Genomic DNA, 15,880 nt, shown 5'->3' with positions numbered 1-15,880 from the left:
AACTTGGAATGCAAACAGCCTTATGACGTCATCAACACGCTTTACAATTCCCCACCCATCATGGAGGCTCGTCAATTAACGGACGGCCTTAAAAAGGGGGGGGGGGGTATAAGGCGACGTTTCGGATCATGGCCCTTGTTCACAATACATACCGAAGAGAGAGAGACAACGAATAAGAGCATTGAGACCGAAGATTCCAGACTTAAAACCCACTTTTTCCCCTACCCAACATGGTGTCCCTGCTCTTCATCGGCGATGACGACACAAGGCAACGCAAGACGCCTTTTCATTGGCGGAGGCTCCCCCGTCGCTCCGCCCACTCCGTGACGTCAGCGTCAATTGTGGGGGCGGGGCGGGGGGGAGGGCGGCGGTTGTTTGGTGTCGCTCGTTGGCGAGGAGGTGGACGAGGTGGACGTGGTGGTGGAGATGAGCGACGAGGTGAGGAAGGCGGCTCAGATTCGGCAGCTCGTCAATTAATACATCGTCATTTAAACGAGGGTGGGTGGGGGAGGGATTGAGAGAGTCTGCGGAGGCACGACTAGATGGACGGGCCTCCGTCGTGGGAATGTGGAATTTCCACCGTTTGGACTCTGTAGCCGCCATTCGAGATGAGCACTGCCACCTCTAGCCCCGACTAGCACCGCTTTAAGGGATGCGAGACCACCGGGAAGGGGCGGGGGCGTCGAGAGAGATGCGTTCACGTGCCGGGAGAGGGCGGCACACGGAGTCGTGGTGCTCGCTGAGCCCCATCTGTGCGGACCTCCACGTGCGTGCCCAGCGTGGTGGTGGTGTGTGGTGGTGGTGGTGTGTGGTGGTGGTGGTGTGTGGTGGTGGTGTGTGGTGGTGTGTGGTGGTGGTGGTGTGTGGTGGTGGTGGTGTGTGGTGGTGGTGGTGGTGTGTAGTAGTGGTGGTGTGTGGTGGTGGTGTGTGGTGGTGGTGGTGTGTAGTGGTGGTGGTGTGTGGTGGTGTGTAGTGGTGGTGGTGGTGTGTCGTGTGTGGTGGTGGTGTGTGGTGGTGGGGTGTGGTGGTGGTGTGTAGTGGTGGTGTGTGGTGGTGTGTGGTGGTGGTGGGTGTAGTGGTGGTGGTGTGTGGTGGTGGCGGGGGTTCGTTGCTTGGGAAATGCCACCAAAGCCAAAACCGCGATATTCATTGCTTAAGCCGTTACCTAAATAATGGGGTGAGGTGCACGGCAACTAAAAATAGAGATCACGATTGAAATCAGTACTGGAGTGGATGCAAAAGGGGCCGTCCATAAATGACGTCACGCACCTGGGGGGGGGGGGGGTCAGACATTTGTGACGATGTGTGACGAGGGGGGGGGGTTGAGAAATGTGACGTCACATCAAAATTCGCAACTTTAAATAAATATAGAATTGTTATAACAACACTAATTGTTATAACAGCACTACAATGACAATAGTTTAAAGCGATTTGAACCATGTTTTATTTAAAAAATGGAAATATGGTTGGGGGGGGGGGGGCAGAGCTTTGTGACGTCATATTTGAGGGGGGGTCTGACTTTTTGGAACGCCGTGTGACGAGGGGGGGGGGGGTCAAAAATCGTCCAAAATCGCGTGACGTCATTTATGGACGGCCCCAAATAAACTAAAACCAAAATGATTTAAATAACCATATAAGTACAGGATACAAATAAATACATTCCTAGACAATAAATAGTATACATACGGAATAAATACGGTACTTACCGATGATGATGAGGGCTGTATGCGTGTTTGTCCGTGAGTGGGGAGCGGTAGGGCTCCGGTTAGCGCGCTGCGCTACGAACCCAGCGACCTGAGTTCGATTCCCGCTCACGGCCACCAATACCACCGGTGACGATCATCAGAACCGATCTTGGGCCTCCTCTAGGTCGACTCAGCCTCAAATGAGTACCTGGTGCGGTGTGTAGTAAACATCACCACGAGGGAGACAAAGGCGGCCGGGCGTGGTGCTGGCCACCCCACCCCCTCGTGTGCCGTGCCGGCCTTCATCGGTGCTCGCGAATAGCACTTGCCATAATAGGGGGCATCTTTGTCCGCGAAACGCTTGCACGCCCCTCTTCACGGTATCAGCCAATGATACAGTACTACCGGGTACGGTATACCCGCAAAAGGCCAAAACTCGTGACCACGATTGCTAAATTGGTATACAGAGAGATTGCCCGCGATAGGTCTAAACCGCAAAGTATAAACACGCGATATTCAAGGGTCTCCTGTACTCCAGGCAGGTACTCCCCCAGGGGTATTACCAACTCACACGGTCCAACATGGTAAAGTATGGTCATAAATACGTATGACCCACAGGGACTGAGGCGGTTTCGTCCAGTAGCGGATAGACAATGGGGTTGTACACTGCTATTGTTATTCCATATGCACATGCAGGCTAATACTGTAAAACGAGCAAGACTTGTATTCAATAAATCTACTGCATTCTCAACTCTCCACTCTAAAAAGGGGAATTGAAAGAAACTTCGTCGACTTCTAAAACTCTCGATGATGGCCGATCATCAATACTAACAACATCGTAGCAACAAAGGGAGGGAATGCATGCCCGGCAGAACGTTCACTACAAAGATGGAGTTTTGAAATCATCCTATGTGAAAGAGTGAGATGGGTTGCGTCACATGATCGTGAGAGATATGGATGTCTTGGCCTTCGTCAAGGAACATAAACCATCACGCGAACTCTGGTCATCCTCGCAGCGGCTTTTGTTTCGCCATCGAACAAATACGGTCAGAGCATCGTGCGCTTTCGGATGTGCTTTTGCGGCCGTCTGGAACACTCTCCCTTCCGATATTAGGAAGCTACTGGAGCTACGCACATCTTAAATCTGGATTGAAAACTGCTTTTTGTGTTTTGTTTGTTGTCCTTCTCCCGCACCTTCGATTAGCATATTTGGCTATGTACGGTGCGAAAGAAGCTCAACATACATACGTTCAACGGTGAATTGATTGTGGATAATGATAAGAGATTAGTGTGGTGAAAATTGTTCCATCATCCATGTTATGAAAACAATACCCAGGTCCCTGGTTCCCTCAGGTCAGAATTAGCCCCTGACTTGAGAGCAGTGACTGACTCACGGACAGTTAAGTGGCATGTGTTATAATGTACATTACACGTGTGTTGTGTGTTGTGCAGGAGATGTTCTTGCGCTATGATTATGATGATCCACCTCCAGCTTCTCCTCCGTCACACGTCTCCACTCACAGCAGCCCAGCGACTCGCAGGGTAGGCTTTTGTGGGCTTGGGATCATTTTAAGGAAGGTTTCGGGTCAGGTTTATTATTAGGATTGGTTAGTATTGTGGGTAAGAGCAGGGTTGGCTCGATTATGGACAGTGTTCAGGTTCGCGTTATGGGTTTGGTGTAGATGTTTGTGTGAGTTTACATCCATCGATATATAGGTGTGTGTGTACATCTATAATAAAAGACTTCCACGGCGATGCTGCTTTTATTAACGGTCGTACAGCACGGCTTCGCTCCTTTCCCCTCCGTTATTTCCCTCTTTCCAATCCCGTGGACGAGGCGTCCCTCTCCGAGCTCCCGCGAGGCTCACTCCGCTCTTGCGGCCTCGCCGCTGGCTGACGGCGCGCTGGAAGCGTAGGTGAGCTCCGAGGGAGCGTCCGCCACGTGGCCCGTGGCGAGGAGGAGATGAACAGCGACGCGGTCCGGAACCCAGGCTCCCCACACCGACCTCGAGTCCTTCCCCGATCCCCCTTATACCCTACTCGGCGGAACTACGCCCCACCTCTGGCCTCGCCTCCTCGGGGAACCTTCCCGATAGTTCCTGAACCTCTCTCAGCCTCCCCGCCCGTCTTCTCTGGCCCAGATCTTTTCTCTCCCTAGGATTGAATGCTGATGACGTCATGGTGCCTGTACCCGTTACCCTCTGGCACCCCCTGGATGGCGCTCTCTCATTACACATCTGTGCAGGCATATGAAGTGACCGGCAGATGACAATATTGGAATGAATTATGAACTTAGTGTGCAAAGTTTTGGTTGTCGGTTTTACCAGATTTCTCTGGTTTCCTTCCACATTAAGCGAAATAGTAATTGTCCATATGTCTTAATACAGGGCCCTACTTGAAAAGTCTTGAGACGCAGGCTTTCCTGGCTGAACTGCATTCGTATTACTGTTGGGCAAAATAATATATATGTGTGTGTGTGTTGTGTGCGTGTGTGCAGGAGGACTGGTCCTGTCGTGTTAGTATTCCGCTCACTGTGACTAGACCAAATACTGGTACGCACACACCATACATATAAAGACAAGTGCACACATACACACCATACAAAGAAACGATCCCCCTTATTGCCTTTAACAGACTTGTGGCAATAGCCAGAGTTGTGGAGAAATCCTTCTGTTTCGGTCTTAAATTGAGGGATACATTTGATCAGGTGCGAAGGTCAGAGGGGGTGGGAAGTTAATGTATTCATATACATAACAATGGGTATCTATTATTGGTTAATCAACATACATAATGTATGTACATCCTGCATGCACAATATGTGTATGTACATTCTTCCGTTTTTGCAGTTTCGCAGTTAATCACCATCGACATGGTGACCTGTATAGGCATACAGTTAAACAGTGTAGTACTTGATAATACGCTTCCAAGCAGCACTAAGCCTGTAGCTATCAAAATGGTTAAAATTACTTGTATTTCTATCAAATTCAACAGATTCTCTCATTAGTCTTGACTAGTAGTAACTAGTTTTTCACAAAACCTCAAAATTTAAAAAAATCAGAGAATAGGTTTTCCCTTTTTTTCTGGCAACAAAACAGGTGTTGAGATGTTAAACACCAAACTGAAACCTCTTACAAGGAATCATTAATGCATTAACCACAATACTTGTGGTCAGAATGCAAACAAAAAACATACTCTGATAATATATGCATTGTCTTTGAAACTGATTGGTCCACATCAGAGACAACTTTCTCTTGAGCCTAGTCCCAAACGGTGTTAGATCAAAGGACGCCAAATGGCGTCCTCTGGTCTAACACCAGTATTGTGGTTAATGCAGACATGATTCCTTGTAAAAGGTTTCAGTTTGGTGTTTTAACATCTCAACACAGCTGTTTTGTGCCAGAAAAAAGGGGAAACCCTATTCTCAAATGATCAAAATCAATTGAGTACCGTTGTTTGTACTCGTGTTCTGCCACTGCCGACAGTTGTGTTTGGGAGTATTTAACATTTCTTTGGCGTTCCTTTAGTCTCATCCTGATCATTCGTCCCGTTTAACCAACAGAAGATTTGCTCCCCTACACACACCATACATATACTGTACAAACAGTATGACCCCGTCTAGCCGGACTAACAGTGGGGGGGGGCTTGTATGGCTGCTGAAAAGTCCGGCTAGACGAGATTTTAATGACAATATATATAAGACAACGACACTCTGTGTAACGCGTTACAGTATATTAGTGTGTGTGTGTAGTGTATGATGCGCGTGCTAGTTTAAAGACGAAATAAAAAGAGACAGTAGTAGTGGGTGTTTGCTGTGTTACTAGTTTGTGTAGGTGAGTCGGTAGTTATGTAGCTCCAAGCTATGCCGATCCCCCCCACTCCCCATGGCCCCTCCACCCACTCTCCATCACCCCTCCCCCCATCAGCCCTCCCCCATCAACCCTCCCCAACCACGAACGCGTTTCCTTTAGCACAATTAATTCACAACAATTAGGTACAGTGATACCTCGGTTCACGAACTTAATTCGTGAACTGACTCTGGTCGCGAACCGAATTGGTCGTGAACCGAGGCACATTTTCCCATAAGGTTCAATGTAAATCCGGTTAATCCGTTCTGACCTTTTTTTTTGGTTTTTGAAGCACAAAAATATGAAAAAAATTACAATACACATTAGTACTGTACAGTATAGTAATGTATAAAGAGAGAACACTAACCTTGCTTGAGATGACTTCAGTAAGCACTCAAATGGGTGAACTGTACAATACAGTAAGTACAGTATTGTACAGTACAGTACTGTATGTGCTAAAAAGCACACAAAAAAGCAAAAAGTCACTGAAAGTGTCTTCACAGTACTAGCAGTACTTCTTTCTGTGTCTCTTCTTCTCTCCACGATCTTCCTACAGGAAGTCACGACCATGTGACAGCCTGGAAATAGCATTAAAATGGCCGCGGCTCCTGTTCGTGAACCGAAGCGGAGTTCGTGAACCGGAGCATATTTTTATGAACTTTTCTGTTCGTGAACCGAGTTGTTCGTGAACAGAAGCGTTCGTGAACCGAGGTATCACTGTATTTATATAAATTCAGTTTAACATCAGAATACTTATTTATCCTGGAGGAATCCGATGAGCTATAAAGCTCTTTTTCACAAATGTCCGTGTTCTCATGTGTTGTGTTATACATGTCACTCGGGGTTGTTCGGGGGCACCTGTGGCGCCTCTCACAACCATTTACGGCCTTCGGCCAGGAAAGTCACAAAAACATTGCACACGAACGACACATTCATGCAAGCACCCGATGCTCCGTTTTTAAGTTTTAAAATGAAACATCTTTGAATTGTATTATCTTTTGAATTAGATAATTTTATTTCTTCATTAAAAGCTTATATAATTTTACATCTGGAAGACTTAATTGAAAACGACATTTCGTGTGAATTTTCTCTCGTCGTTAAGTAGATGGCCTTGCTGGTGGTTCGGTTCGATGTGGACTTTCGCCTGTTTGGGATTGCGGGATCGAGATAAGGCGACATCGAGCTGGCCGTGCGAGAAGGACGCCGTCTGCAAATCGATTCCAACGTAATCGAACGTCTGTCCCTGCGCCTCCGTCGTTCATGCAGGGGGCGCGTAGGTTTGCAGTGCCCCCTGCATGAAAACGACGGGAAGTACAGCGTTCATCACAGATAGATAAAGTTGTGCGCTTATATAAGAGTATATTACATAAGCAATTGTACATTTTTTACACTGTTCTTGTACTGAAAATACATAACACATTTGTTTTATTTGGCCCGCATTGGTCTTTGGTCTGGCTAAATGCGGAAAAATGGCTAGCCAGGGTCCTGCTTGCCGGAGTTGTTGCTGTGTACAAAAACAAAGTGTACATACACGCATATCTACCGTACACATACAGGACGGAAATCGTGTATTGCTTACAGGAGTGAACGTGGGATTGAGAAGCCCAAAACATCGTACACGGGCTAAAACAGTAATGAAGCTCATGGAAACAGGTGAGAACCGATATTCACATTTGTGTTCACTTGTTCCCATGCCCCTCTTTGTATTCCAGTGTCCCCTATATTGCTGACCCCCTGCCTCCCCTTGCCCCATGTCCATATCCCCCCATGCCCCTGTGTCTGTATTCACTTGCCCAATTCTCCGTGTCACTATGCGCCTGTTTCTCAGTGTCTGTGGGTCTCTATGTCTCCATATCTCTATCGGTCCCTGTGTCCCATTCCCTGTATCCCCTTGTGTGTCTTTACATCTCCTTGTCCCCTTACCACCCATGTCTCCGTGTATTTTTTGTTCTCATATCCATTTGCCTTCACGTGTCTCTTTCCACGCAGGTGAGAAGGATGGGGAGGAGAGCCCTTCGGAGAGGAAGCGAATCATGATTGGGCCAAATTATCAGGCCGTGGTGCCTGAGAGAGCAGAACACAGAGACTCAGCCGGTACCCACAGAGACACACACAGCACAGAGTCACATCCCCTATCCAGAGATACACGGGGACACTCGGGGAGACATAGGACAACACCGGGAGAAGGAATACATGGGGGTTGTAAAGGAAGCTATGGAAAAGCACGGGGAGATGTAGGGAGGCGTTAGCGACACTGCAATTGATGAAGAAAAGAAGGGAGACGGGGAGGGGAGGCAAAGGAAGACACAGATACATGGATACGCATATACAAGGAGAAATGAAGAAACAGAGACACCTTGTGGTTGTAGGCACGTTGAAACATGTGGAGGTGATGAGAGACATGGGGAGGAGAATAGAAATATGTAGAAGGGAAGTGAGACATTGGGAGGAGAAGGGAGATATGGGGACGTGATGTAGATATGGGGACGCACCACCATTTGGAAGAATTTGGTGGTGAGTGTGGTTTTAGGGTTATAGAGCAGGGGTGGGGAATGTCCGGCCCGCGAGCCGTATAAGGCCCGCAAAATAATTTGGTCTGGTCCTGTCCAAAGCAACCGCAGGCGGGACTCGAAATTAAATAAATCTAGGAGAAAACCTGGAAAAGCAGTTGCGAGTAGCAGCAACATCATCAATACCAGCTAACATCACACGCCTCACCAAAGAGAAGCAGTTCCAACCATCACATTAGGGGTGAGTTAATTAAATGTTTGACCAAGTATAACGGGCAAATTTTTAAGTTGATAATTTTGTATGGCGAATGATGTTATGAATATCAAAATGGCCCTTGGCAGAAAAAAGGTTCCCCACCCCTGTTATAGAGTGTGTGTGGCTGTATGGTTGTGTGGCTGTGGTTAGTGTGGTTGAAGTGTGTGGTTGTAGTGTTGCTATATGGGGAAGTGAGTGCTAATGTCGTGGCTGAATGGTTGTAGTGTGGTTACGTTGTGCAGTGGAAGTTGCTGTATTTGTGGTTGTAGTGTGGTTATGTTGTTGTGCAGTGGAAGTTGCTGTATTTGTGGTTGTAGTGTGGTTATGTTTTTGTGCAGTGGAAGTTGCTGTATTTGTGGTTGTAGTGTGGTTATGTTGTTGTGCAGTGGAAGTTGCTGTATTTGTGGTTGTAGTCTGCTTGTTGCGATTATGGTTGCTGCGGATTCCCAGAGTGAGTCTCTAGAACCTGTTCGTTCTGTTGGTGAGGTTGTGGTGTATGTGGCAGTGTTGTGGTTGGTTATGGTTACATGGTTGTGGTTATTATGTAGGGCGTCATGGTTGCGAGATGTTAACTACTTTGCCTGGTATACAATAGGTCGTGGGTTCGATCCCGACCCTGACACGTGTATATTTGGAGTTTGCATCTTCTCCCCATGGTCGCGTAGATTTTTCTCCAGGTCCTCCGGTTTTTCCCTCCACGTTTATAAACATGCGTTTAAAGTATTCGGCTGCTATACATTTCCACGTGATAAGCCACTTTCTTGAGCTATTATTTGTGGCCAGGTCACTTCAGCAAAAGAGCTATACAGCTCAGTGGGCCTTACCTGGTAAAATAAAATGCATAGTTTCGTTTGATAATGTGATTGTAGTGGTTGCAGGGGAACGCCAGTGGGAGTCTCTGCTGTGGGATCCGTCAGTGCTGCCCGAGACGACCGTTGCCTCCTTCCTGCTCCACGCGCAGAGCAGAGGAGGGGACGATACCTACAGAGTGTGCGACGACGAGGAGGTGCTCACTACTCGCCCCTCTACTCACCACTAGTCCCCATTCACCTTGCTACTCGGCACTTCTCACCACTGCACCCGTTTCACAGTCTCACAGAGTGCATGAACACGAGGTGCTCACCGCTCACCTACCCCTCTACTCACCTACCCCTCTACTCACCACAACTGACCACGACTACTGTCTACAAGCCACTATTCACCACCACTCCCCACTACTCCCTACTCTCAAACTCAAGAGGAGATGCTCACAAATTACTTAGCCTTCTACTCACCACTCACTTCTCCACTAACCACTGCACTCACCTTTATTCATTTTCTCGCCACTCTATTCACCAGTCTACTCACCATTAACAGACCCACAGGGTGAGGGATGGCAAGGAGGTGAAGAGCTGCTCAATACTCGCTCACCTCTCTAATAATCACTCTACTCACTCCTCACCACTCTGCTTGCCACTCCACTCATCACTCTACTTACCATAACTACACTACTCGCTACTCTACTCACCCCCCCCTCTGCCTTTGTACCTGCGTGTACCTGTGCGTATGTGTGTGTACACACAGCACTTGTGCTATACGGGGAACTTTGTCTTGTGTGTGTACACAGGCTCTATGGCATCTGATGCGTGCACATTTTGACTCACGGGAGGCGCTGAAGAGAATGTCGTTTGCAGTCAAGAAAGATATTTGTGAGAGACACATGCCCACATAATGTACAAATACACACATGTGCATACACATAAAGTCAAGTGCTGCAATTATGTACTGGTGCTTTACTGAAAACCGATTCTTGACCTAAATGATACGTACATTGAGTGGCTTGCCCAAGAATATAATATTTTTCTGTGATGCAAGATACAATGTGCGAGTACCTATTAAGGCTGACGTCAATAGGGTGGATGAGCCAGCACCATTCCAAGCTATCCGTTTTTCCTCATGTCATTATGTCTGTGTTCTCCGTATCTCCCTTTTCCCATGTCCCCATGTGTTCTCATATCCCCTTGTTCTCATGTCCTTATTTTGTCCCTGTGTGTCCCCGTGTCTCCGCATGTCAGCTCCTCTGTGTGGATGGAGTAAGGTAGAGCAGAGGAATTTTGAGGTTGGGATGAGAATGTATGGCAAGAATTTCCGCCTCATACAGTCCAGTAAGGTGAGACATAAAGATACAGAGTCACATGGGGGACACACAGTGACAGAGATATGCACAGGTATACAGTGACACTGGGACACACGTGGACATGTCATAATAAATTCCACCTCGTACAGGACAATAAGGTGAGACAGACACACGGGAGATACAGAAACACAAGGGAACAGAGGAACAGAAACGTGGGACATGATGGGGGTGTAGTGATGACACCGTGCCATTTTGTCAGCGTTTAGCTGAGGCTTGAACTGATGCAAGACGTGCACCTGCGTGTGTTGTTATCTGCTTGCCCCAGGTGCGTACACGCTCCGTGGGCGAGTGCGTGTGCTTCTACTACCTGTGGAAGAAGGAACTCACCAATGCGCTGCCCCCCTCCGTCCCCCGTGGCCCCGGCCGCCCCCCCCGCCGGCGCCGCCGCCCCCCGCCACAAAGAGACCCCCCGCGCTGGGGCTCGGTGAGACGAACTCTGGGCCCTGCCCTCCTCCCACACGTGACCCTGATGGCGCTGGGACCCAGGCAGTGGCGCGAGGGGGAGCCCCCCTCACACACGGACATGAGCTGATGGATCACGTGACCAGCGGTCGGGCATCCTGCCTGAGTCACATGATGTGCGTTCCGTAATCAAGTGACCAGGAACCTTGGGGCCCTGAAAACAGAACTCTCACCCTCACCAAGCGTAGGGAATCCATGGAACAATCTCCGACTTCAATTCAACGAAATGACAAACTGTATTTATGCACCACTGCAGGTATCTTTTCGCGGTTGTCATTGGGGACAAGAGTGGAATGTTTTTGTCACTTGACAACAAATCAGTGTTTCTAACTTAAGCAAGTTCACTCGCTCCTGACGCTGCATGGGGTTTTTATCGTGACAGAATTGATGGAGGTTTATGTAAGTGTAGGCACCAAAGGTTTGTATTCAGTCTTTTGCAAGATGCATTTTCCCCACCCCTGCCTTCTTCCAAATCCTCACCCTCATGCCATTGTAATAAAGTATTTTTTATTGAATATAAATGCTCTGCGATGATTCTTGACAAATTTGTAATCATGACGATTACTGGTTCTTGAGCACCGTTCACAAAATGTCAAGTTTTGGTATCATACACTGAACATCACTCAATGTCTTATGTCGTGACACCACGTGTCTAACACATGGGACGTGATGACGCAATCGCACATCTTGTGCCGTGACGTCGTGTTCGGTGCGAGAGATATGACGTCGAATCGGAAAGTCGTACAGGTAGGGATGTAACAAAAGTTGCAGCGACTGAATTTTATGGATTAATATATATAATGACGTCATTGGGTAAAGCCGAATTATATCGGTGGCATGCTTCTTGATTTACGCATGTTGTCGCGTAAATGGTTAGGGGCGGTGACATGCCCTTGTGGTAGCGCATTCGTCGCTTTGCGGGTGTAATATCCACGATAATACTACGCGCCATCTGTTTCACAGTGGACATTAACAATCCCCTGGCCTTATTTGTAAAGCGTAGGCCATCGTGTGCTGCCGTCAAAGTCCAATTTGTCAATGTTGAAATTACAATACACCGCAAACACCAAATGGACACCTTTCACAAGCAGCCACAGAACTAGTGCGGGGACAGGGGATGCCTTGCCCCACCTCCCCTCCCGTGGCCAAACCACCACGAGATATGTTTTCAAAAGTGTAAAATGGAAAAACTTATTTTGTGAAGACGAAGTACCGCTACAGCGTTAAATGTTCGAGACCGTGAAGGTAAATGATGTGAAAAGGCAGGAGGAGCTGCAATATATAGTCTCGTGATCGTGCAGGAGGTCGGGGGTGCGATCCTGACCTTAATGCTTGTATATTTGGAGTTTGCATGTTCTTCCCGTGGTCGTGGATATTTTTTTCTCTGAGTCCTCCACTTTTTCCCACCACATTTAGAAACATGCTTTGAGATTATATTGTTCTGCTGCTATAAATGTCCAAATGATAAGCCACTTTGTTGAGCGATCATTTGTAGCCAGGTTGCTCTGAAAAATAACTTATTACCCTCAGTGGGTTTACCTGGTAGAATGTCATGGTTTAGTTTTATTTGTATGTGTTTGGGTGATTTGTTTACCTTCTACTTTGCACGACTGTTATGTGTTGCACTGTTTTCACCTGGTGAAAAAAGGCTTTATAGCTCATCGGATTCCTCCGGTAGAAATTTATATTCTGATTGCCACAACCCTTGAGCTGAGAATGTATTTAACTACGCCACCGATCAGAAGGCATCAAATGGGCCCAGTGGGTACTCACTTTGGAATATACCAAGCAATCGCCGCCCCCTACTGGCGGACATGCCTGTGTGCAGGCCATTTCAAGTTTCAAGTTCAAGTTCATTTATTAGGTATAGCCCTGTGAGCCATTCAGCTCTTGAATCGGGTGCAACCGCAACAAACAAAAAACAAAAACATGAACAAAAAAACATCTTAAAGTGAATATGTGACTAAGTGCAAACAGAAAATCCAAGAAAAGACAGCAAAAATATTGCAGAAAAAACACCGTACACCAACGCTGTGTGCAAAAATCCCAGTGGGATGCAAGTCAAACAACAACAACAACCACAAGACAACTTAGATTAAGGCCATCAGTCTAACTCTGTACTACAACAACACAAACATGGCTAAACCAATACACTTTTCGAAATCACTAAAATAAAGCCATGAAGGCAATGAAAAAGCAATCATAGGAACTGACGGAATTTTCACAATAAATGGCATAAACAACATGTACTACCAAAACCCTGCAGCCATAGCTGGCTGCATGAGTCACTCCACAACAGCAGGAGCATCAATCTGAGTATTGTAATTTTTCAATGCACCTTTAAGATCAGCACACTAAATCAAAACACAGGTCATACTTTGTAGCGATCATCCGGAGCGAAACATTTTATTTTAGGTCACTGAATAGCACTGGCAGCTAGGGGTGTACAACTCCTCTAAAGCAGTTTTGAGTGAAGATCTCATAGGTAGTGACTCAAGTTTCAATTTATTTGCAACAGCATTCCAGACCCTGGGGGCATCAATAGCAAAGGCCCTTCCTCCAGTATATGTACGGCAATAGGGAATATTAAGCTGGTAAATGAGTGTAGACCTTAGGTCAAATTTGTTCTTTGAAACAGAGACGAGATCCAGCAGGTAATCTGCAGATTTTTTTGCAAGTACATCATGAATAAATAAGATCTGGTGCACAAGCCGTCGAACATTCAGAGATGTTAATTTTTACCCAATGTAGAGATCACAGTGGTGAGTCCTATATGGGCAGTTCAATGCAAATCTTAAGGCCGAGTGATACATTGAGTCAAGCTTCTTCAGTACAGTACTTGGGGCTGATTTATACACAATGTCACAGTAATCAAGTAGAGGCAGTACGGTAGCTTTAATCAATTCCAAACGGAACATAGGAGGGAAGCAGTGCTTGTGTCGATATAGAAAAACCAATTTTAATTTTTGTCTTTTTCCCAATATAATCAATGTGATCTTCAAAATTCAGTTTTGAATCCAGGATGACCCCAAGATACTTATAGATCTTGACTTGCTCTATTTGATCATTATTTAAGGTATGTAATTGGGGAAAAATAACTTCCCGCTTTAGTCCTGGTGAGAAGCATAGCACCTTGGTTTTGGCAGGATTTAGGACTAGTTTAAGAGCAACTAGCTGATGTTGTAGTTTGTTGAAATCACTCTGGAGCTTAGCAATCACGTCATCCGGAGAGCGGCCAGCAGTAATTAGTACCGTGTCATCTGCAAAAAGATTTACCCTGGAATAATCCAGTTCAGTGCCCAAGTCATTTACATAAAGAGAAAACAAGAGGGGGCCGAGAATGGAACCCTGTGGAACCCCTTTTGTTATCTTAACACTGTTTGACCTCCAACCATCTGTGAATACAGTTTGGGTGCGAGAAAAGAGGTAATTTTTTAACCATTTTACTGTGTTTTCGGAAAAACCGAGGCAACTTATTTTACTAAGCAGGATGTTGTGGTCTACTGTATCAAAAGCTTTGGACAAGTCAAGAAAAAGACAGGCGCAGTACTGCTTATTATCAAGGCTACTGTAAATGTGATTCAGAGAGTCTAATGCAGCAGATGTGGTGCTGTATTTTTTTCGGAACCCAGATTGTTTTAGATGTAATAGATTGTTGGCGGACAGGAAACTGCTAATTTGGTAGGTCAATAATTTTTCAAAGATTTTCATCAACGGGGACAAAATTGAGATAGGTCGGTAGTTATTTGGATCATCTTTAGGGCCCCCTTTGTGAAGTGGACGAACATAGGAATGTTTCCATTCTAGAGGAACTGATGCTTCTTTGATGGACAGGTTGAAAATATGGGCTATAGGTTTGTATATTAGGTGACCAACAGTTAGTAGAGCAAAGACGGGAATACTATCTGCTCCGGTAGAGGAGGACCCTTTGAGGTAGGACAGTTGAGTCGACAAAGTGGCTTAAACTTTGGACATTTATAGCAGCAACTTAATCTCAATGCATGTTTCTGAATGTGGAGGGAAACATCGGAGGACCCGGTGAAAAATCCACGCGACCACGTGGAGAGAGACACCGCAAACTCCAAATATACAGCAGCAGGCGTCAGGGTCGCGATTGAACCCACGACCTCTCCTGGATACCAGGCCAGGAAGATAACGTCACACCACCGTCAATCAATAAAGTGTAATAAAGTATACAAGTTAAAATTGCATCATCAATCCCAAAGCTTGGAAAAGTCAGTAAAACAACAGAAAACAGTCCAAGACCACACCAACAACACGGTCACTCAATAAAAAATTGTACATTAAAATTGAACTAAATCTTGACTTTCAGCTTTCGTGACTGCAGGAATTCATACTGTTTGGGTCTTGCGGTAAAGTCACGTAGATAGAAAAGTAATTAAAAAAACCCACGACGTTTCGATCGCAACACAAGCAATCGTCTTCAGGTTACTTTACCGAAAGACCCACAGAGTATAAAATTTAACTCTCAATACATTGCTGAGGATGAAATTAACAAGTCACATTTGAAAATGTGACTGTATCCATCCAGCACTCATTTTCTGCTTCAGAATTGTTTTTAAGCAGCGTGCGTCATGACGTCACCCTGTACGTGATGACGTCGTTAGGACGCTTCTTGCGCGCCGAACTCGGCTGCCAATTGGTCGGTGTGGGGGGGGGCGTGTGGGGGGGGGGCGTGTGGGGGGGGGCGTGTGGGGGGGGGCGTGTGGGGGGGGGGGGTGGTGGGGGTGGGGGGGGGGGGGGGGGGTGGGGGTGGGTGGGGGGGGGGGGGGGGGGGTGGGGGGGGGGGGGGGGGGGGGTGGGGGTGGGGGTGGTGGGGGTGGGGGGGGGTGGGGGGGGGGTGGGGGTGGGGGGGGGGGGTGGGGGGGGGGGGGGGGGGGGGGTGGGGGTGGTGGGGGGGTGGGGTGGGGGGGGGTGGGGGGGGG

General features: G+C 47.1%; 1 protein-coding gene across 1 annotated transcript; it reads left to right on the top strand.

The window, feature by feature from the left end:
* The first annotated feature begins 60 nt into the window (after positions 1 to 60).
* LOC133346338 (mesoderm induction early response protein 2-like) lies at positions 61 to 11,452 on the top strand. Its single transcript, XM_061557833.1, has 10 exons — positions 61 to 66; positions 334 to 438; positions 3,138 to 3,227; positions 4,183 to 4,237; positions 7,112 to 7,183; positions 7,520 to 7,624; positions 9,166 to 9,302; positions 9,903 to 9,984; positions 10,351 to 10,445; positions 10,738 to 11,452. The coding sequence occupies exons 1-10, from the start codon at positions 61 to 63 to the stop codon at positions 11,002 to 11,004; spliced, it is 1,014 nt and encodes a 337-aa protein (XP_061413817.1). The 3' UTR covers positions 11,005 to 11,452.
* Positions 11,453 to 15,880: the final 4,428 nt, after the last annotated feature.

This window comes from Lethenteron reissneri, chromosome 24 (assembly GCF_015708825.2).
Source record: "Lethenteron reissneri isolate LAM-NWPU_2019-01 chromosome 24, ASM1570882v1, whole genome shotgun sequence".
Taxonomy (NCBI): Eukaryota; Metazoa; Chordata; class Hyperoartia; order Petromyzontiformes; family Petromyzontidae; genus Lethenteron; species Lethenteron reissneri.
Note: the sequence above shows the minus strand (reverse complement) of the source record. Positions and strands in the feature narration are given on the sequence as shown.

Excerpts from the sequence above, each read along its gene's own strand:
- LOC133346338 (XM_061557833.1), top strand. Across the intron at positions 9,985-10,350 it reads TGCAGTCAAGAAAGATATTT|CTCCTCTGTGTGGATGGAGT; the intron begins GTGAGAGACACA and ends TCCGCATGTCAG. Across the intron at positions 10,446-10,737 it reads GCCTCATACAGTCCAGTAAG|GTGCGTACACGCTCCGTGGG; the intron begins GTGAGACATAAA and ends TGCTTGCCCCAG.